Here is a 23,015-nt window from a genome sequence, read left to right as displayed (position 1 = left end):
TATTATTTCCAGTCTGGAGAGCAGGAGAGGTTTTTTTTATGGGGACTTGCTGCTGCTCTGGTCAGTTCCTGACATGGACAGAGGAGGCAACAGAGAGCACTGTGTCAGACAGGAAAGAAAACACCACTGCCTGCAGGACACATAGCAGCTGATAAGTACTGGAAGACTTAAGATTTTTTAATAGAAGTGAATTACAAATCTCTAACACTTTATGGCACCAGTTGATTTGAAAGAAAAAAAAAAAATTGATGAACAACCCCTTTAAGTGAACCAGTTACATATCTATCTGTGCTTCCAGGATGTAGAATGGTGGGAGCTCGGGAATGACTCTTTGTACTGTATAATAAAAATTTTCTCTGAATCCTGTAAGCACAGACAGATATATGACAGGTACCATGTGTCTCCTTGTCCTAACCGCATCCTACAGTGTCAACAGTTATATATTCTGTCATTCTTTATTTGGTTTTTTTTGGATCCTAAGTTGCAGCTGACATTAAGGAAAATGGGGATTATATTTTGACCAAACAATTTACAAGATTATGTGGCCTTATTTATTGATTTTTACAATTATTTAACAAGAAAAGAACAGTTTTGATTTTTACAATTATTTAACAAGAAAAGAACAGTTTTCCCCTGCCAATACTATTGTGAAAGCCTTTACTTCCATCGGGTCCATGTGGAAGGCGCAGTACCCCACTTGAAAGCCCATGTGAGAGGGGGGTCTTATTCACAGCTAAAGGGCTGCAGGGGAGCAACTTATTCTCCATGTGAAGACTGTAAGCAGCTTTGCGTTTTTGAACCCAAGGGCTAGAAGAGTACATCCCACTATCATTAGAATGCTCAGGAAATCTAGGACAAATCTCTGGACTTGTTCCTGGGCTAGCAAAAAATCTGTTACCAAGATCTGTGGCTAAGGGGGAAAGGTTATGGTAAGGTTGGGTGAAGCATCTGCGCGCTAATAATGGAGAAGATCGAGGACTGCTGAATGAATGTGGTCTAAAGCCAGCATCAGAGTTTGTAAAATTCATAGTAGTAAGGTAGTGAGGTGCCATAACTGGTGAAGCTGGAGTACTATCAGACTCAGATGAGCTGTAGCCCGACAAATCATCTATTGTGTGCTGCAACTTTCCTAGAACTCTATGTTTTTTTGACAACTTCTTATCATCAGGTAGGTCTGAGCTCTCACTCTCCTCAGACTCCAAGCCACTTTTCTTGCATGTCCCCCTTCTACTTACAGGGATCACCTTGTAGGATTGGGTAGGGTTACACTGCCCTGTGCTGAAGGCATCTAAAGCTTTCCTGGCACCTTCTAGACTCTCATATTCTACCAGAGCGCAGTTTCTCATCGCCAGTTCAGGATATTTAGACAGATATTTCTTAACATCATACGGAATCTCTTTACCAGGTTTTATGATGCGTACTGAAGTGATAACCCCATATGAAGAAAACAGACACGTAACAGTCTCCAAAAGGCTTTGAGGTTTTCCAGGTAAGATTGTTTCTGAATTATCTAGATTCCAGGCCAACAATACTTTGGTGGGAGGAAGTCCAAGAAGACTGTCTGGAACTGGATTTTTCCGCCTGACTTTGGTTTCTTCTTCATTAACCTCTAAGAGCTCAGAAAAGTGAAGAGCATACAGGGTCTGTCTCCAGTCTCGTGTTAGTGACTTAATCTAAAATGAATGAATAACAGGAATAACTAGGAGATTCATACAAATAACAATGTAGCAGTAGCCAATTAAAAAGAACGACATTGATGCATATACCAAATGCTAAAAAATTAAAACTGACTGACCAATAATAAAATATTATTGTCTGGAATGGTGAAGGGAATCATGGAATGTTAGCAAGGCTCACAACGAAACGCATAAACAATGTTTTTTCCATAACTGTCCCGTACTGTCCCATCCAGTCAAGGGCGAAAGGGGTTAACAATTTTATTTTATATAACACTGGTTAACAGCTAAAAAGATTCCGACATGAAAACAGTTGAACTCAACTAATTTTGGGATGCTGAGTTCGAAAATGATTACATTTTGAAATTGGCTCTAATTTTCAAGATATAGACGTACTTTCTATATTTCTCACAGCCTGTGATACAATGGGAATGTGATACTGGGAAAAGTTTGCATCATCAGTATTGCATCATCAACTGGTTATATTGCCTCATCTTAGAATGACCAATAGAAGGATATAAAAGACCATGGGGGAGATAAAACTGTCTAACAGTAAAAGTGTCTTAGTTTCCCATGGCAACCTGGGATGTAACATGTTTTTAAAGATTCATTTCTTGCACTCTCATCTAGACTTCTTTGCACCAAACTGTGGAGCGGTGAGCGATGAACATGGTGAACAATTTCACCAGGAAATTGCGACTATGGAAAAAAAGGTATTGGGGTAAATGGAAACCATCAATGCTTGCAGATTACAATTATCAGAGACAATTCCATGTATGAATACAAAAGACGTGTAAATGCAACGAGTAGCCATTGAATAAGGACCTACATTCCAGAGTTCAATAAACATAATTAATTTGTAAAAATTCTTAGATATGCCTGTAAATTGTAGTTGATTTTAGAACTAAGTTCCCTATGAATATATATCAACAGTTTATGAACAGTAAACTTGCTTCCTTATGATTGCAGAAGTAATAAATATGTAGGCTATTATACTGTACTCTATACAATTCATAAAACAGTAAAATTAGAACTCTTCAATATAATAGAAACTAGAGCCAATTAACATTTTTCCTTGTGATATTTGAATTTGAAACACTTACACTACTATTTACATTATATCAATACCATTACTAGATTTATATATAGAGATGGATTCTCAAGCACAGTCAGGTCTATCCAAACCCGAGTGTTCAGCATTTGATTACAGAGTCCTGGTGGATATAGACGACTGCATAACAAGGGTGCACACAGATTGCATGTGTGGCATCCTCCATAGGTTCAAGTGGAGACAAGTGTTTGTACTAGGCCGCCAGGAATGGGCTAAATGATTAGTGGCACCTCTTATAAGGAAGGCTGCTTCTGTGCTCAATCAGCCCCACTGAGCTCCCAGGACCTGGTTTTAGTGGTCCCATGGTGTCCACGACTGATGAGGAACTGATGGCCAAGCAATGCGAGTAGGCAGTCCACATGGCGTTCCTGCGCATCTGGTCGCTTAAGCCCCAGTCCCTGGCCATGTGCGCAGTAAGTCACATGGAGCCGGGCACAGTGTCTGTCACCTGCCAGTGCACTCGCCTCCCTTAACAGGTGCCTCCTTAGTGTTTTCCAGCTTGTGCCCTCTTCCTACAGCTCAACAGGTTACAGCGGAAGTTGCTGTGTCATCTGCTGATCAAAGCCAGCTAGTGCTGTCCCCCCCTTCGACATATCAGGCCCTCCGTCCCCTTTGTGCCAGTGCTGCCATTAACCCCTTCAGAGATCTCTGCCCCTGTAGCTCACCAGTCAAGCCAGCCCCTTAGATATCCCTGGATAACTACAGCAGTCTGGCCCGGATGTCGCCCTTAAGAGAGTCGGCTCTGCATCCAAGGATTTAGCTGGAGTGAATGCCGTGGTGGGGGACCCACAGCCCCCCAGTATTAGTATGCCCTTGACTCTGGTTGTAGTTCAGGAGCGGTCTTTGCCCAGGCCAGTACAGTCAACCTTTAGGGCCCTTTCCTATGAGCGTGGCACCTTTAGGCAGAGATCTGCTTCCCGACATCACTCTAGGAATGGCCCGCTCATCATCAACTTTCCAGGTGTTACCAGGTGCCTCTTGTTGGCACTCCCAGTCTTCCTTGGATGGATTCTTTAGCGCCTCTGAGGTATCTGGCCAGTGTCCAAGGGATTCCTGTGGATGCAGAAGCCAGTCTTCTTCCAGCATGGGGAGTTTGAAGTCAAGTGCACTGATCCAGGTTTCCCACAGCTTGGTCAGCAATTTTCTCTCCGCGTTGCATCAGGTTTCTCTTATTTGGGTAAGTTCACCTTCAAGGAAGCTTGGGGGGCGGGTGGGTCAGGGGACCCTAAAGTATTAGAAGCCTTGAAGGCGATTTTGGGTAAGCCATCTGCTCGCCCTTTGTCCACTAAGGTTGTTGGCTTTGGAGCAGTAAAACAGACTCTACCCCCTCCATTAACCAATATACATAAAGAAGCATTCTTCTGCTGGATTAGCTTGCTGGATGCTCACTTTGATTTCGAAAGAAAAGAAAAATCCTTTTTAATATGTTGACATTTCGTTGCTCGTATCGGTGGACCAACACATTGTGGAAAAGTAAAGGCACCAGTTTTCTGATAATGGCAGATCGACAGGAAGCCTCGAATGGCAAAAACCATGAACAACTGGCTACAGGCTTTTTATGTACTTTGTTGTATCATGGGCCAAAAGCACTCTGAGTGTTATTTATCAGGACAGCATTTATAGTGCCGATATATATATATCTCATGGGGGCTCGGCGTGGTGGAGGTACGATGAGGACATTTAAAGGCGCATGGCTCTCCAGCCTGAAATTGGCTGGGTGGGGGGGGGGGGGGCAAGGCCATAGTGCATAACGATGGCGACAAAAAGTATCACCCTTGGTAGCGCCAGGGTCAGTGGCCGCGCAACCTTCTGGTTCCTGCTGGCTCTTCAACGAGGGCCATTGCAGACTCCCAATATGGAAGCGGAGGTGTTGCCCTCCAGTTTTACATTTACATACTTCTTTATACCTTTCTTTTATTCCGCTTACCCTTGACAACTTGAAGTCGGCTCAGGATCATCTTAAAGGGTAATGCGAAATATTGCCAAGGAGGTTTCTTTGGGGCACATGGCTGGGCACATGGCTGGGCCTCCCCCAATCCCTCTTTCAGTAATTTACGGGTTTCTCCGTTAGGGGTTCAGAAAAAAAAAAAAGAGCCTGGTAAGTTCAGACTCATTAATCACCTGTTGCACCCTAACGGTTCTTCAGGCAACGAAGAAACTAAAAGCCAGCCACAAAGCTAACTTTCTAGGGTAATGAAATCGATTCACAAGAAATAGTTTTCAGACTCCCTGTAGATAAGCCCAAGAGGTTGGTGAACTTGATAAGTGGTTTCCTGGGGGTTAAGAAGGTAACTGATTTTCCCTTGCCAGGTTTTGCCCATGGGAAGGATATTTTTCTGTTGGCTGTCCCTGGCTAACCAAAGCGGTCAGATGCCCTGAGCATCACATCCATCTAACGGGCATGTTAAAAGCAGACCTTAAAGTGTCACTGTCGTAAAAAAAAATTCACAAATCAATAGTACAGGCGATTTTAAGAAACGTTGTAATTGGGTTTATTAGGCAAATATGCCATTATCTGCATTTAAAAACACTTTTCCCAGGTCCCCCCCCTCCTCTCCTGTCATCCACTGCTCATTATCAGGAAATCTCGACTGTTTTACATCAGTTGGATCCTGTTTGTGCTATGGAGAGGGGAGGGGGAGGAGGGAGATTAGTCGGCAGGAGAGAACAAAGGATTACACAGCAGGGAGCTGCTAGAAGCCCCCATTCAGAGGTCAGAGGTCAGTGCTGACTTCAGAGAAGAAAGCCTGGTGATGTAGCTGTAAATTAACTCTTTGTTATCCTGTTTTGGTGCCTCATCTCCCTCCACCGCTCCCCTCTTCATAGAGAACAATGTAGACAGGGGAAGAGCTTAAAATTGCTTTTTCATGATAAAAATGCACTTTTCGGCTAATAAACCCAATTACAAAATTTTTGTACTACTGATTTCTGCAAAAAAAAAATTACCGACAGTAAGGGTCTATTCACACGTCAGTATATTTTTCCAATCCGCAAATTTCAGTCAGTATACAATCCGCAAATTCAGTCCGTATTGCATCCGTATTGCATCCGTATTGCTTCAGTAAAATACAGACCCCATAGAGTTGTATTGGATGTGTCAGTTACTGTCCGTACTAGGGTCTGTCCTTTTTTTTTTGCGGAACGGATTGCAGCCCAGTACACAACACGGATGTGTGTATAGGTCCATTGAAATACATTGGTCCTATATTATTGCGGATCCGCAATTAAGGACATGAACAGGACGTATGAATAGAGCCTTAGACTTTAAGATATGAAGGGAATTTATGCGCTCTTATAAACAGGCATACTTGTTTGATGGGTAATGGACTTACTAATGAGGAAATTGCCCTATTCACGGATGCTGCGGGCATTTGTTTCAGAGCCATCTTAGGCAACGAATGGTGTGCCGAAGTCTGGCCTGAGGGGTGGAGGGAAGCGGGCCTCTAAAATTTGACCTTGTTGGAACTCTTTCCTATAGTAGTGGCTATCGAGATTTGGGGCCCAGTGCTTGCCAACAGACATATATGCATCTGGTCAGACAATCTCACGTTGTTTTATGCTTTAACAGTCGGTCTTCATCTATCCTACCAGTCATTACTTTGCGTCGACATTTGGTTCTGCATTGTCTGGACTACAACATTTATTTCAGATTGTGGCATGTACCAGGTGTTGACAAGCAGCTCTAATTCAATAAGCAACATACACACGATAAATCCAATGCTTCTTAATTTATTTTTCTTCAGCAACACTTAGTTACATAGTTACAAAAACTTCACCACTGAGTGATCAAATGCAAAAATAGCAATAAATAGTAGCAAAAATGTCCACCGCCCAGCCAGGCTGATCCAAGTTCACGTTAGGACACTGACACTCACGGAACTGGTAGAGAGTTCACGTCCGACGTTTCAAGCGCTTCTTTCTCAAGCATATGTGAATTGACACCCACCACCACATTTATGCCTAGGAAGCCTCGCGAGAGTTCTTCCGCGGCTGATAAAAACAGGAAATGACATGATCAGTAACAATATATAGTCTGGTGGAAAAAGCTCTCTAGGCACATATATTTAAATAATATATGGTATTATATCACAACATTAACAGAACATTAATATTTATCATAGTATATACTGTAAATTATTATTTTAAGTAGAAATTATTTCCGGTTTGGGGATGATTTCTACCTACAGCTACAGGGGACCTCGATGGGGTTCCCTGTGGCACCTAGTGTCGCAAATATCTTTATGTCCAACTTTGAACAAAGGTTTGTCTGGTCTCATGCACATAGCGCAGTTATTAAATCTTAGTCTCGCTATGTGGGACAATATTTGTATGTTTTGGAAAGGCAGTAAAGAGGCACTCGATGAGTTTATGATTTATTTAAATTCATGTCATCCACTTATTGAATTTTCTTTAGAATGTGATCCAAAATGCATTCACTTTCTGAATGTCGAAGTAAGGAAGGAAGAGAATAATCAAATTACCACAACATTATTTTACAAACCCATGGATCGGAATTAAAGCATTACTAAGAAGTAGCAATCATGCCCCTCAGACTTTTAAGGGTATTCCCCAGGGTCTGTTTTTTCGTATCCGGCGAATCTGTAGCTCAGACACAGAGTACCAACTCAATAAAGAAAATATGATTGAGAAGTATGTAAATTGGGGATACCAGAGAGAAGAAGTAGTTAGAATAAAGAGAGAAAGTTTACTGACTAAGAGAATTAGAAAGAAAGAAGGAGATACTATGATGTTTATTTCTACCTATGACAAACATGCAAATATGGTCAAACAAGTGATTCAGAAACACTGGGGAATGTTGCAATATGAACCTAAGTATGGTAGATTGTTCTCTAAACCCCCTAGGTTTGTGTACCAGCTGGTACGGGCAGACATTAAAAAGAAAAAACAACAACAACGAGACAAATGTTCTTGGGTTCGAAAAAATGCGGCACATTTTTATGCCGCAAGTGTCAGAACTGTAACGCTATCATTGCGGGTGATTCAGTTCTTCATCCACATAAAGGTTTTCCCATTAAGATCAGGCGACTGTACTTATGCGATAGCATGAGAGTGGTTTATTTACTGAAATGTCCGTGCGGTTTCTGCTACATGGGACAAACTTCCCGCAGTGTGAAGACGCGCCTAGGTGAGCATAGAGCAGCTATTCTGAGAGGGCTCCAGAGAGGCATAGGAGAAAATAAATAAATAAATTTGGTGAGACAGGAGTGGTAAAAGACTTTATAGAATTTAAGCATAATATCAGCGAACTAAGGTGGATGGTGTTGGAGGAAATTAAAGGGGATAATGAGGTGAATATAAAGAAGAAATTATTACAATGTGAGTTGTACTGGATCCAGTTATTGGATACAGTATGACCAAAAGGACTTAATGAAATGTGCAATTTTAGTGTATTTTTGTAATTACTCAGTATAAGTTAGGGCGGTAGGAGTTTGATAGTGATCAGGTCTTCTTATACTACGATAAATATTGTTAATGTACTGTTAATGTTGTGATATAATACTATGTATTGTTTAAATATATGTGCCTAGAGCACTTTTTTATCCAGACTATATATTGTTACTGATCATGTCATTTCTTGTTTTTAGCAGCTGCGGAAGAACTCTCGCGAGGCTTCCTAGGCATAAATGTGGTGTCAATTCACATATGCTTGAAAAAGAGGTGCTTGCTTCGAAACTCTCTACCAGTTCCGTGAGTGTAAGTGTCCTAATGTGAACTTGGATCAGCCCGGCTGGGTGGTGGACATTTTCGCTACTATTTATTGCTATGGTCCTCTCATCAGCGCTGTTTTTGCATTTGATCACTCAGTGGTGAAGTTTTTGTAACTATGTAACTAAGTGTTGCTGAAGAAAAATAAATTAAGAAGAATTGGATTTATCGTGTGTATGCTGCTTATTGAATTGGACCTTGGGAGTTCAGGCTCCTACTAACACACAATGAGAGGACCTTATTAGCACAGTGCATCCTCTTGTGTTGACAACAAGCTGACTGATGCTTTGTCTCGCTTTCTTTGGCAGGACTTTAGAGCCTTTCTGATTGGAGTCGGCGAGGTGGGCAGGCCCTGCCCGGAGTGCTTTTGGGATATGGTGGACCTCAACCTTAGATCCTCTGGTCTTTCTTTTTCTTTACTTCCGCTTATTGGTATGGGAGGATGTTATGAGATCCTTCCTGATATGGCAGGGATGGTAAAAAGGAGAGGGAGAGTCTGGATTAGTGGCGCCCGGTATGATATCAGCTTCTAGTTAGGCTTGTCAGCTTGTAAATCTTCTTGAGGCAAGCTTTTTGCGGCTGCGTTTGGCCTAGCTTTTTTGGCGCATTGCAGGTGGGTGAACTCCTCCCTCTAAGAATAAGTCGGGAGGTTTGCTGGAGTCAGATGTAGTAAGGGGTAATGGCAAGCTGAGTGTTAGGATTAGGTGGTCAAAAACAGATTCTTATGGCCAAGGGGCTTGGTTGACATTATGGGCCGTATATGGCCCAGACTGCCTTGTTCATTTAGTAGCAGAGTATGCAGGGGTCATGGCCCAAGAGGTTCAGTTTTTGGTACATAAGGATGGCTCCCCTCTCCCCATATTCCAATTTAAATTAATGTTTTGCAAATTGCCGGTAGCTTTGAGGCTTTCACCTAGGGAATGTGGGATGCAATCTGGGGCGGAGACAGTGGCTGCTAGGCCTTTCTGAATCAGCTGTTATGATAATTGGTCGCTGGTGCTCAGCCAGCTTTGCATGCTTTAGTTGTTAGCATGAGATACTTACTGTTTTTTTCCCTTACAGATGTAGTTCCTCCTGCCATTTGGACTGTAGAAAATTTCTATCAAGGTCTCCTGGAGGGGTATTCATGGGCTTCAGTGACATCAATTCTTGACAAAGGTCATGGCTATAGCTGGCATGGTGACGGAGCTTGTCCTTTTAATCATCCACATGGGGGACAATGACCTGTGTTACTGTAAGATTGGTGAGTTGACTACCCTCATGCGTGTGGATTTGGAAAGATTCGGGCCACTATTTTCAGAATGCATTCTGGTCTGCTCGAAGATTGTCCCCTGCATGTCCCCTGCATGGTTTGGCTGTATGCCAGGGATCCTGCAGCGGTCGAATGGGATTGCAAAACCCTGAATGCAAGAATGTGTAGATTAGTACGTGCACACTCTGGTGTGGTAGTTAGACATCGCCAACTGGAGGGTGACAACAAGGGCCTAATGGTGTCTGGTGGCGTTCACCTTTCAGAGAATGGAACAGATGTATTTCTGTCAGGGTTCCAGGATGGAATTGAGCTGGATATTTTTGCTGGTTAGTGGTCGGAGCCCTATGTATGTCTAACAGGGCTCCTTTGTGGCTGAGATTACCTGCATTGGGAGCACATTGGATGTGTACAGAGGATGTCCAGTGGCGGTCTTTGGCACCAAGCACCCCAAGCGATCGTTTGGGGCCCCCAACATCCAGGGGGGCCCCCACGTCCTGCTCTTGTGCTCAAGAGCGCTAGACAGGGCCGCTGCCGCGCTCGCTGCTGCCATCTGAACTGTAACTATAAGCACTCGTAATGAGCGCTCGTAGTTCCATGCAGCAGCACTGACAGGGCGGGACACATTGGCTCCCTTCCTGTCAGTCACTCTTGTGGCCGCAGAAAGGGCAGCTTTGTCCTTGTGGTGCCAGCACTCCAGTGACATCACTGGAGCATCGGCGCCAGGACAAGGGGAGTGCGGCCTCTTGTGATCGCAGGGAAAACCCTTCCTGTGGCCACAAAAGTGAAGAGAAGAGGAGACGCCCGGACCCAGGTGAGTATAAGTGTTTGTTTTATTGTGTTATATACTATATGGGAGGGGGGAGCACACAGGGGTCTGTTTAACTGGGGAGCGCACATCTGGGGTCTATATAACTAGGGGGAGCACACAGGGGGGCTATAGACTACTGGGGATTCACTGAGGAGTCTATATACTACTGGGGGCAGCACACAGGGGTCTATATACTACTTGGGGCAGCAGAATGGGGTCTATATACAACTTGGAGAGCACACAGGAGGTCTATATCCAAGTGGGAGAGCACACAAGGGGGCTATATACTACTGGGGGAGCACATAGGGGTCTATATACTACTGGTGGGGCACACAGGGGGTCTATATACTACTGGGGGAACATACAGGGGGTCTATATACTACTTGTGAGGCACACAGGTGGTCTATATATAACTGGGGGAGCACACAGGGGTCTGTATACAACTGGGGCAGCACACAAGGGGTCTATATAATACTGGTGGGGCACACAGGAGGTTTATATACTACTGGGGGAACCACACAGGGGGTTTATATACTACTGGAGAAGCACACAGGGGTCTATATCCAAGTGGGGGAGCACACAGGAGGTCTATATCCAAGTGGGGGAGCACACAGGGGGGCTAAATACCCCTGAGGGAGCACACAGGGGGCCTATATACTAGTGGGGGAGCACATAGGGGTATATACAACTGGGGGCAGCACACAGGGGGGCTATATATATAACTGGGGGAACCCACAGGGGTCTATATACTACTGGTGGAAGCAAACAAGGGGTATATACTATTGGGGGAAGCACACAAGGAGTATATATTACTGGCGGTAGCGCACAAGGGGTATATACTACTGGGGGCAACACACAGCGGTCTATTGTTTTGGAACGCGTGTCGAGGGGGGGCCCCAGACATAACTTCGTTTGGGGCCCCAGAAATGCCAAGACCGCCCCTGAGGATGTCTACCAGTGGCACACCGTTTACTACCCCCAGAGTATGGCAGGCCATCACCAAGCAATTTTTATTCCTGACAGTGTAAAATAAATAGTGGGTAAGGTATGGAGCCTTTTTGCAGTCTGGAGGGCACCCAAATGCATAAGGAGGGTGCACACAGACTGTATTGTGTGGCATCCTCCATAGGTTCAGGTGCAGCCAGGTGTTTGTATTAGGCTGCCAAGAAGGGGTTAAGTTTTTTTTTGTCCCTCCTGTAGCCTAACCCGGTGTCTCCCAGGTTTTTGGGCTAATTGTACCTGCAGTTGCATAGCTGCAGTGGCCCCTCTTATGAGAAAGCTGTTCTCGTGCTCAGTTAGTCTCCACTGACCTCCCAGGAGCCGGTTTTCCCACCCTCCCTCTTTCCTGTAAAATTTGGTCAAAAAAATAAATAATAAAAAAAAAAAAAAATAATATATATATATATATATATATATATATATATATATATATATATATATATATATATAGATAGATATATATATTACCTGCCTATATATATATATATATATATATATATATATATATATATATATATATATATATATATAATTACCTGCCTAACAGCACATTGGACATCTACAGGGGAGTCCGCCGGTGGCGCACCGTTTGCTACCCACAGAGTGTGAGTTGGGCACCGCACGTGCAAGTTGGTATAAAGCTACGGTTGGTTTAACAAACACTGTGGCCGGCCATCACCCAGCAAAAAGAATTGAAGTGTGCTATGTTTTTATATATTGGCCTGCTTATAGGCTCAAAACCAGTCTGTGGCCGCATCCATGATTTTCCATGATTTTCCCTAGGGTAGCATCTAACTTCTTCAGCCAACAGTAATCAAATGTTGGACACCCGGGTTTGGAGAAGCACACTCGAGGTTTACTCATCTCTATTATTTATCCTTCAGCATCAGCCTTGGGCTACATGGCGGCTTTGGTCTTGCAACATTAAGTTACGTACATTTCGACACTTATTATACATAAAATTGCCGCCATTGTGTATTTGAGAGAAATGTGTGACAGTCATATGATTTGCACTGAAATCTGTGTTGTAAATCTGGGAAAGCGACATACCTTTTTGAAGGAAGTAAGTAGCTTGATGCTTACAAAGCCCTTTTTGTTTTTTTGGACATGTTTGAGTAGAAACGCATCATGTGACAAGTTTTCATCTGACAAGTAGAACTCCACTTGGCTTACAATCTTGCGGATTAGCTGCACATCCGGAACTGTACACTCCCCATCATACGAGTCCTCATCCAAAGTATCATTCAAGTCACAGAAACCTCTGAATGGGGGTATATAGGCAAAATTAAAACAAAGACATGAAAAAAACAACCTATTTCTACCCCTTAAAGGGGACCTCCGAGGTCACAGGTTTGTTCTGATGGCTGTTTGTAAAGTTCTAAAATTGTCATTTTCTTTTGCAGCCAAAGAGCCATGCTGTATGTCAATCAAGTAAGGTGAAAGGGAAAGGTTGCATTTGTTCCTGCTGCAAAGGAAAATTATGACTTTATAACAAAGATATGGCCAGTTGTATCTCCCTATGACCTGAATCATTACATGTTCCTGTTTGTTGTAAAGGGTTTTTTTGTTTTTTTTATTAACAAAAGGTAACTTTAAGTTTACACGTTGTCATAAAAACAGAGATCGTATGTCCCCTTATTTAAGCACAGTTAGCCATTCAAGCGGTCCTGCATCTAACTTCATGAGATAAATGGAGATATCCAAGATACTGTATAGCTATTTTTATCAATGTTTGTCCATTAGAGTCGTATGAGCAACAAGAGAGCAACTGCTGGGGGCGCGCAATGATAAGATACAGTACTGGATTTCAATTACAGTACTTTCTGCATTCCTTTATAATTTTTGGTTTGCAGTGCACTTATGGTATACTGTAGTCAGTTCCAAGAATAGTTTTAGGGCTGGGCAATACTTCCCATATGTAGAGGTGTACTAAAAAAGTTCATTATACAGTACTGCTTGCTGTATGAATGCTGTCTCATTAAACACATGACTGTGTGCTCTTTCATCATTATGCAGGTATAAGTGTATGTTGTACATGTTCCTGCTTCAATTAGACACTTAATTCTGCGTTTTCTTTACTTTGTTCTTTGACTAGACCAAAAATTATGTGGTTGGCTCATAGAGGTTTCACTGTGAGTGTGTACACACACACAGTTGTGCTCAAAAGTTTAAATACCCCAGCAGAATTTTTGCTTTCTTTTCCTTTTTTCAAAGAATATAAATGACAACACAAACTTTTTTCCACTCATGGTTAGTGGTTGGGTGAAGCCATTTATTGTCAAACCACAGTTTTTTTTCTCTTTTTAAATGACAACCAAAAACATCCAAATGACCCTGATCAAAAGTTTACATACCCCAGTTCTAAATACCATGTACTGCCCCCACATCAATGACAGTTTAAAGTCTTTTGTTGTAGTAATGGATGAGGCTCTCTATTTTCTCAGATGGCAAAGCTGCCCATTCTTCTTGGCAAAAAGCCTCCAGTTCCTGTAAATTCTTGGGCTGTCTTGCATGAACTGTGTGCTTGAGATCTCCCCAGAGTGGCTCAATGATATTAAGGTCAGGAGACTGATGGCCACTCCAGAACCTTCACTTTGTTCTTCTGTAGCCAATGACAGGTTGACTTGGCCTTGTGTTTTGGATCGTTGTCATGCTGGAACGGTCATGTACGTTCTATGTGCAGCTTCTGGGCTGATGAGTGCAAATTTTCCTCCAGTATTTGCTGGCAACATGCTGAATTCATTTTTCCTTCAAGTTTGACCAGGTTTCCTGTGCCTTTGTAGTGGACATCCCCAAAACATCAGCCTCCATGCTTTACAGAAGGAATGGTGTTCCTTTCATTATAGGCCCTTGTTAATACCTCTCCAAACTTAACATTTATGGCTGTGGCCAAAAAGTTTGATTTTGGTCTCATCACTCCAAATTACCAAGTTCCAGAAGTTTTGAGACTTGTCTTGGTGCTGTTTAGGCGAGATACTTTGGGGCATTTGCGCAGTAACGTCTTTCTTCTTGTGACTCGACCATGCAGCCCATTTTTCTCTGAGTGCCTCCTTGTGCATCTTGAGGGGGCGATACATGGTATTTAGAACTGGGGTATGCAAACTTTTGATCATTTTGATATTTTGGTCGCCACTATGATTAAAAAAAAAAAATAGAGAAAACACAGTGGCAAAAATATTTGTGTTATCATTCATAGTCTCTAGGACAAGAAAGCAAAAATTCTGCCGGGATATGCAAACTTCTTGGGAAAAAAAAAAATTATATTTAATATAATATATATATATATATATATATATATATATATATATATATATATATATAGCCAGAAATATTTGGACAGTAACAAGTTGTTATTTTAGCTGTTTACAAAAACATGTTCAGAAATACAATTATATATATATATAATATGGGCTGAAAGTGCACACTCCCAGCTGCAATATGAGAGTTTCCACATCCAAATCGCAAATCGGAGAAAGGGTTTAGGAATCATAGCTCTGTAATGCATAGCCTCCTCCTTTTCAAGGGACCAAAAATAATTGGACAATGGACTCTAAGGGCTGCAATTAACTCTGAAGGCGTCTCCCTCGTTAACCTGTAATCAATGAAGTAGTTAAAAGGTCTGGGGTTGATTCCAGGTGTGTGGTTTTGCATTTGGAAGCTGTTGCTGTGACCAGACAACATGCCGTCAAAGGAACTCTCAATTGAGGTGAAGCAGAACATCCTGAGGCTGAAAAAAAAGAAAAAATCCATCAGAGAGATAGCAGACATGCTTGGAGTAGCAAAATCAACAGTCGGGTACATTCTGAGAAAAAAGGAATTGACTGGTGAGCTTGGGAACTCAAAAAGGCCTGGGCGTCCACGGAAGACAACAGTGGTGGATGATCGCCGCATACTTTCTTTGGTGAAGAAGAACCCGTTCACAACATCAACTGAAGTCCAGAACACTCTCAGGAAAGTAGGTGTATCTGTCTCTAAGTCAACAGTAAAGAGAAGACTCCATAGAAGTAAATACAAAGGGTTCACATCAAGATGCAAACCATTCATCAATTCCAAAAATAGACAGGCCAGAGTTAAATTTGCCGAAAAACACCTCAAGAAGCCAGCTCAGTTCAGGAAAAGTATTCTATGGACAGATGAGACAAAGATCAACCTGTACCAGAATGATGGGAAGAAAAAAGTTTGGAGAAGAAAGGGAACGGCACATGATCCAAGGCACACCACATCATCTGTAAAACATGGTGGAGGCAACGTGATGGCATGGGTATGGCTTTCAATGGCACTGGGTCAATTGATGACATAACAGCAGACAAGAGTAGCCGGATGAATTCTAAAGTGCACCGGGATATATTTTCAGCCCAGATTCAGCCAAATGCTGCAAAGTTGATTGGACGGCGCTTCATAGTACAGATGGACAATGACCCCAAGCATACAGCCAAAGCTACCCAGGAGTTCATGAGTGCAAAAAAGTGGAACATTCTGCAATGGCCAAGTCAATCACCAGATCTTAACCCAATTGAGCATGCATTTCACTTGCTCAAATCCAGACTTAAGACGGAAAGACCCACAAACAAGCAAGACCTGAAGCTGCGGCTGTAAAGGCCTGGCAAAGCATTAAGAAGGAGGAAACCCAGCGTTTGGTGATGTCCATGGATTCCAGACCTAAGGCAGTGATTGCCTCCAAAGGATTCGCAACAAAATATTGGAAAAAAAATATTTTGTTTGGGTTATGTTTATTTGTCCAATTACTTTTGAGCTCCTAAAATGTGGAGTGTTTGTAAAGAAATGTGTACAAATCCTACATTTTCGTTCAACCCTTCAAATTAAACGTTACAATCTGCACTTGAATTCTGTTGTAGAGGTTTCATTTCAAATCCAATGCGGTGGCATGCAGAGCCCAACTCGCAAAAATTGTGTCACTGTCCAAATATTTCTGGCCCTAACTGTGTGTGTGTGTGTGTGTGTGTGTGTGTGTGTGTATATATATTATACACATACCAAGAATACTGCAGCACTCCAAAAATAGTGAAAAAAAAAGTTTGTTTTATTTGCTAAAAAAAATATTGAGCCATTTTCAAGCAGTGCCACTTTGTGTCCCACTCCCCCTCTATTTGTCTGTATGCACAGCTGGTTAACTGCTGTTTGTTCTGCTCACGTTTGACCAACCACTGGTGCAGGTACACTTCTTCCCTCTCTTATCTCTAACACTTGTCCTACCAATTAATAGGTTAGACCTGGTCACCCCTATAAAAGGTCAGTTAGTTCCTGGTGAAAGGACTTTTGACAGTTGTCTGCAGTGAGGAGATACAGAGCGAGAGTTGCTGCTGCAGTCTTCAGCCAGGCCTGGCGTCACTAATGGAGTTGGAGCTGGAGTGAGACAGAGCTACAGCTATAGTTTCCCAGAACCTAAGGGTCCTATTCCACGGGCCGATGGGGGCCAGATCAATAATGTAAACGAGCGCCGATCTGCTAGATCGGCACTCGTTTACTGGGCCTATTCCACGGCCCGTTAATTGTTTAGCGAGGGCTGCCGCCCTTGTTTAAACGGCATACTTTACTCAACCATGCTACAGGGCTTCTCCTGCGCTCTTTCTCCCAGTCCCGAGAGCAGCAGCAGCTTCTGAGTGGCCTGTCTGAGCTGACAGACCGTTCAGCCAATCACTGGCCGTGGCGTTCCTAGCCAGTGATTGGCTGAGCGGTCTGTCAGCTAAGACAAGCCACTCCTAAGCTGCTGCTGCTGCACGTGGGGCCGGGAGGAAGAAGGAGCGCAGGAGAAGCCCTGCAACATGGTTAGGTAAAGTATGCTGTTTGTGGAATCGTTTGTTGCCCGCCGCACGGTGGGTGCCCGAGGATTTTAGGTTTGCACCTAAATAAACGATGAGTCGATGACACGATCGGCTGATCGTTGTATCTATTCCATGGAGGGATAATCGTCCAAATCAGCTGATTATCTCCGTGGAACAGGCCCCCCCCTGTGAAATCGTTGGCACATAGGCTCCGCCCCCTCAGTGGCAGTTGGTATGGGCTGACCTAGAGGGAGTGGGGCCTTGACCTTTAGGCTGGCCTGTTCCAATGGGTGTTGAGGGGGCGGGACCTATGCACAGATGCCATCACAGTGACGGGGTCTGCGGTTCCGGTGGACAGGGCTAAGTGGCACTTGGTCTGTGAAGCCCCGCCCAGGTAGCACAATCCACAGATGATAAAAGAGCATTGTTTACTGGAACAAGCACCATGACATTTGATATAAAATAAGGTATGAAAACTGGAAAATTTTATCCTCAGTAGGACAGAGGGCCTAAGCAGAAGAATCCTACCAGTAACTGCTCGATTTCCTTGTGTAATTTTGAGGAGTTAGCTTCGCCCAGTGGTTCATGCCCGAGACTCATGCTACCAAACCTGACAGTCTCTGGGCTGGTTTGGCAAAAAGCGGTCTTCAAGCTAGTACTTTCTCTTCTAACAGTGAGTACGAGGAATCTCTACAGTAACACTAGGTCGCAATCTACACTATCCTAGCAGAGTACTCTTCTACCTAGGCAAGGTCCCCAAGACAGCCCCTGTACCTCTCTAAAGTCAAGCTACACTTTTTCTCTTGTTAGTGTGGCGCTAAACAATTATTCACAAAATAACACACATTACAAAAGTTATACAACTTTGTAATGTATGTTATGTATATGAATGGCCCCCTTTCCCGTGTTTCCCCCCACCCACGCTAGACCCGAAGTGTGGTGCATTATACTCACCGCATCTGTGTCGATCCCCTTCCGCCATCTTAGGACAATGACGTAGTCTTCTGAAGGCCGGCCAAACCGCTCCATCCGTCCCCTCTCTGCTGCGTCATAACTGTGCTCAGCCGCGATTGGCTGAGCACAGTTATGCTCAGCCAATCGCGGCTGAGCTGCTGATGAGGCGGCAGAGGCGTGCCGGCATGAGGAATGGATGGAGCGGTTCGGCAAGCGTCCCGAAGACTACGTCATTGTGCTAAGATGACGGACAGGGGTCGACACAAGATGCGGTGAGTATTATGCACCACACTTCCTGGTCTAGCATGGGTGGGGGGGGGGGGGAACATTGGGAAGGGGGCCATTCACATAACATACATTACAAAGTTGTATAACTTTGTAATGTGTGTTATTTTGTGAATAATTGTTTAGAGCTGCACTACCCCTTTAAGTAATAGTCACCTTCTGGTTAAGTGCAGGACTTTGTGCTTATTTCTTAATTGCACCTGCACCCACACATTTACGAGTGCCAGAGCCGATGTGTACAGAGGTCAAGTGCCCTAGTGAAAACACTAGAGCCCACCTGCTGTATACCATCTAAGCACTCCGGGCCACGGCATAGGGAGTCTGGGGAAAAAGAATAAAACAGTACTCCCTAGGACTGCATCCAACTTCTTCAGCCACTTGCAATCAAATGCTGAATGCCAGACTCAAACATGCTCCAGCTGTGGTCATCTCTAATATATATCCTTTTATTGTCAGATCCTAAAGAAAAATAAAAACTATATTCACAACCATTGTAAATTGACAATTTCTGATTTACCTGTTTGAGCAGTCCAAATAATTGTTTTGAGGCTCTAGGTTTCGCTCCATGGACATTAGGTTGGAATTAAAGGTATGAGGTTGCACATCCACAGGAACACTAGAGCCGTTATTTTTGGAGCTTGAATAAACATACCTAGAAGACGCCATGACACAGACTAAAAAGAAAGAAATACAAGTAAATATTTTTTTTAAGTTACGAAAAGGGAAAAAAATATTTGTATTTTGTACTGTAAAGTGGAGCACCAGTATTATTGTATAGTTATACACACACAATATAAGCTTTGTGCAATGATCTCCAGTATAAGCATGTGTTGGACCTTCAGGCCTTCATCATTGGAATGTACACGTCATGAGGGTTTCTCACCTGAGCAGTGTGAAGACGCTACTGTGGCCGAAGTTCTAGTAACTACAGATGCGACTAGTCAGTTCCATGCACCAGTCCTATTTAGATTCAATAGGGCTCATGTATAAGACCAACCCAGTGAGGTATCATCATTAGTTACCTGAACTTCTGGAGGCAGGAGCAACTGCGCACTGATCCAGAGAGAAATAATCATGAGGGTGTGAATGTCACTTCTAAATACCAAAGTGCTGTAGGGGGAGGGTCTGTTCTAAGGTCTGTATTTACTTAGGGGGGCTGTTCTAATATCTGTATTTATTAGGGGAGTCTATTAGAGAAGAGCGAACCTCGAGCATGCTCGAGTCCATCCGAACCCGAACTTTCGGCATTTGATTAGCAGTGGCTGCTGAAGTTGGATAAAGCCCTAAGGCTATGTGGAAATCATGGATATAGTCATTGGCTGTATCCATGTTTTCCAGACAACCTTAGAGCTTTATCCAAGTTCAGCAGCCCCCGCTAATCAAATGCCGATCGTTCAGGTTCGGATGCACTCGAACACGAACCCGGTTCGCTCATCTGTAGAGTCATCTATTCCAGGGTTTGGCCTCAAATTAATTTTGGGGTCTGGTGTTTAAATTGAAACACCGGCCCCCAGTTAAATTAAATTAATAGTCTAGCTTGGGGACTTAAAGGAGAAGTCCGGCCAAAATTAATTTTTGATATGTTATTACTTATGAAAAGTTATACAAATTTCTAATGTAAATTAATTATGGGAAATGCACATATAGGGCTATTTCCCTTAATTTAGTAGATCAGGAAGTGTTAGAATTCTCTCAGATCCAGTGACGTCACAACGAAAGGTGTAATTCCTATGGAGTGTCCAGCAGGGGGCGCTCTCTATATAGAAGTCTATAGGACTTTATTGTTTCTATGGATTTCTATGTAATGTAATGTATTGTAGTGTAGCGTACAGTGCTTTATTGAATGAATACATCTATGGAATACTTTGGGGAGCAAGTGTCCCTGCTCCCCAAAGTATTGCATAAATGTATTTATTCAATACATTAGGATATCACAGTAAGCCCGCCGATCCGCCGCATGCCGATCCGCCGCATTCCCTTCGCCCGCCGATCCGGACCATATACACTGAACTACAGCTCCCATCATCTGCTTATAGTATGAACAGGTGATGGGAGCTGTAGCTGGGTAATGGATATGCCGCCGGGCGTAGGGGGGAGCCGCTCAGTACACAGGTGCGCTCCCTCCTCCTCCTCCTTCCGGGAACCTTCCCCCTATAGCATCCTACAGCACTGCCTGGCCGCCGCTCTCATATACCGGCTCCCGATGCTTCCTGGTGTCCGCGCTGATGCATCAGGAGCCGGTATATGAGAGCGGAGAGCGACGGCCAGGCAGTGCTGCAGGATGCTATAGCAGTGCTATAGGGGGAAGGTTCCCAGAAGGAGGAGGAGGGGGGAGCGCTCCTGTGTACTGAGCGGCTCCCCCCTGCGCCCGGCGGCATATCCATTACCCAGCTACAGCTCCCATCACCTGTTCATACTATAAGCAGATGATGGGAGCTGTAGTTCAGTGTATATGCGGCGGATCGGCGGGAGTGCGGTGGATCGGCGGGAGTGCAGCGGGAATGTGGCGGGCTGTCATATCCTAATGTATAGAATGAAAACATTTATGCAATACTTTGGGGAGCAGGGACACTTGCTCCCCAAAGTATTCCATAGATGTATTCATTCAATAAAGCACTGTACACTACACTACATTACATTACATAGAAATCCATAGAAACAATAAAATCCCATAGACTTCTATATAGAGATCGCCCCCTGCTGGACACTCCATAGGAATTACACTTTTTGTCGTGACATCACTGGATCTGAGAGAATTCTATCACTTCCTGATCTACTAAATATATGTGCATTTCCCATAATTAATGTACATTAGAAATTTGTATAACTTTTCATAAGTAACAACATATCAAAAATTAATTTTGGCCGGACTTCTCCTTTAATAAAGATGACGAGAAAGAAGAACATCTAAAAACTACGAAGACATAACTTGTGATTGACTGGGTTTTATAGGAGGACCTGTAAGTTTTCCTGACATGTCTTTTTCTGCTGGGAAAATCCTGCCCCCCACCACCACAGGCCTCAGGTCTACCTCATTCACTTACTGGTAGGAGTAAATTCCTGTAATGTTAGTACAGGTTATTTCTCTGCTTTACAAGGAACGTTTACATCATGTCTGTGCTGATAGATTTACCTGGGACACTCCTCAAAATGTCAAAGACAGAGAAATTATCACTTTATAAAAAGCTTCTTCTAATCACACACAATGCCTTTAGTCTTGTATCTAGATGTTTCTTTATAGTAAACTATGGAACACCTAGCCTATTGGTTTCCCTATCATAACATGGTATGCTCCAAGTTTGTGTTTTGGGATTTGAAAAAAATGTGTGTGTGTGTATATATATATATATATATATATATATATATATATATATATATATATATATATATATATATATATCATAAAAATCAAAGTCTGTCTGTCTGTCTGTCCTCTATAGACTTCCAAACGCCTGAACCGTTTGACCCCAAATTTGGCACACAGGTACATTGGGTGCCCGGGAAGGTTATTGCGAAGGTCCCGTCCCCGCCAGATGTACAGGAGGGGAGGGGGAGGGGAAAGAGCGGCGCCCCATAGACATGAATGGGAAAATCTCCTCACTGCAAACACAGGTGATATAATTAGCTGCAGCAGACACGGCAGTTGGAGCCTTAGCAACCAATAGGATTACTGCTTTCATTTTCACAGGGAGCAATGGTTGCTAGGGAAGCTGCCTCACAACATCCACAGTAATAACTGGTAGACCCCCTACTCCATCTATACAGTATATGTATACAGGACCCCCTACTCCATCTATACAGTATATGTATACAGGACCCCCTACTCCATCTATACAGTACATGTATATACAGGACCCCCTACTCCATCTATACAGTACATGTATATACAGGACCCCCTACTCCATCTATACAGTACATGTATATACAGGACCCCCTACTCCATCTATACAGTACATGTATATACAGGACCCCCTACTCCATCTATACAGTACATGTATATACAGGACCCCCTACTCCATCTATACAGTACATGTATATACAGGACCCCCTACTCCATCTATACAGTACATGTATATACAGGACCCCCTACTCCATCTATACAGTACATGTATATACAGGACCCCCTACTCCATCTATACAGTACATGTATATACAGGACCCCCTACTCCATCTATACAGTACATGTATATACAGGACCCCCTACTCCATCTATACAGTACATGTATATACAGGACCCCCTACTCCATCTATACAGTACATGTATATACAGGACCCCCTACTCCATCTATACAGTACATGTATATACAGGACCCCCTACTCCATCTATACAGTACATATATACAGGACCCCCTACTCCATCTATACAGTACATATATACAGGACCCCCTACTCCATCTATACAGTACATATATACAGGACC

The 23,015-nt window shown here is 43.3% G+C and overlaps 1 protein-coding gene across 1 annotated transcript; it reads right to left on the bottom strand.

Moving 5' to 3' along the window:
• Positions 1–608: 608 nt before the first annotated feature.
• LOC138796577 (la-related protein 6-like) lies at positions 609–21,797 on the bottom strand. Its single transcript, XM_069976186.1, has 4 exons — positions 21,729–21,797; positions 19,113–19,269; positions 12,624–12,834; positions 609–1,673 (listed from the first exon to the last, which is right to left on the bottom strand). Exons 2-4 carry the CDS (start codon positions 19,259–19,261, stop codon positions 609–611), a joined length of 1,425 nt encoding a protein of 474 aa, XP_069832287.1. The 5' UTR covers positions 19,262–19,269; positions 21,729–21,797.
• Between the last annotated feature and the right edge of the window lie 1,218 nt (positions 21,798–23,015).

Source organism: Dendropsophus ebraccatus, chromosome 7, assembly GCF_027789765.1.
Source record: "Dendropsophus ebraccatus isolate aDenEbr1 chromosome 7, aDenEbr1.pat, whole genome shotgun sequence".
In the NCBI taxonomy this organism is placed as follows: domain Eukaryota; kingdom Metazoa; phylum Chordata; class Amphibia; order Anura; family Hylidae; genus Dendropsophus; species Dendropsophus ebraccatus.
Note: the sequence above shows the minus strand (reverse complement) of the source record. Positions and strands in the feature narration are given on the sequence as shown.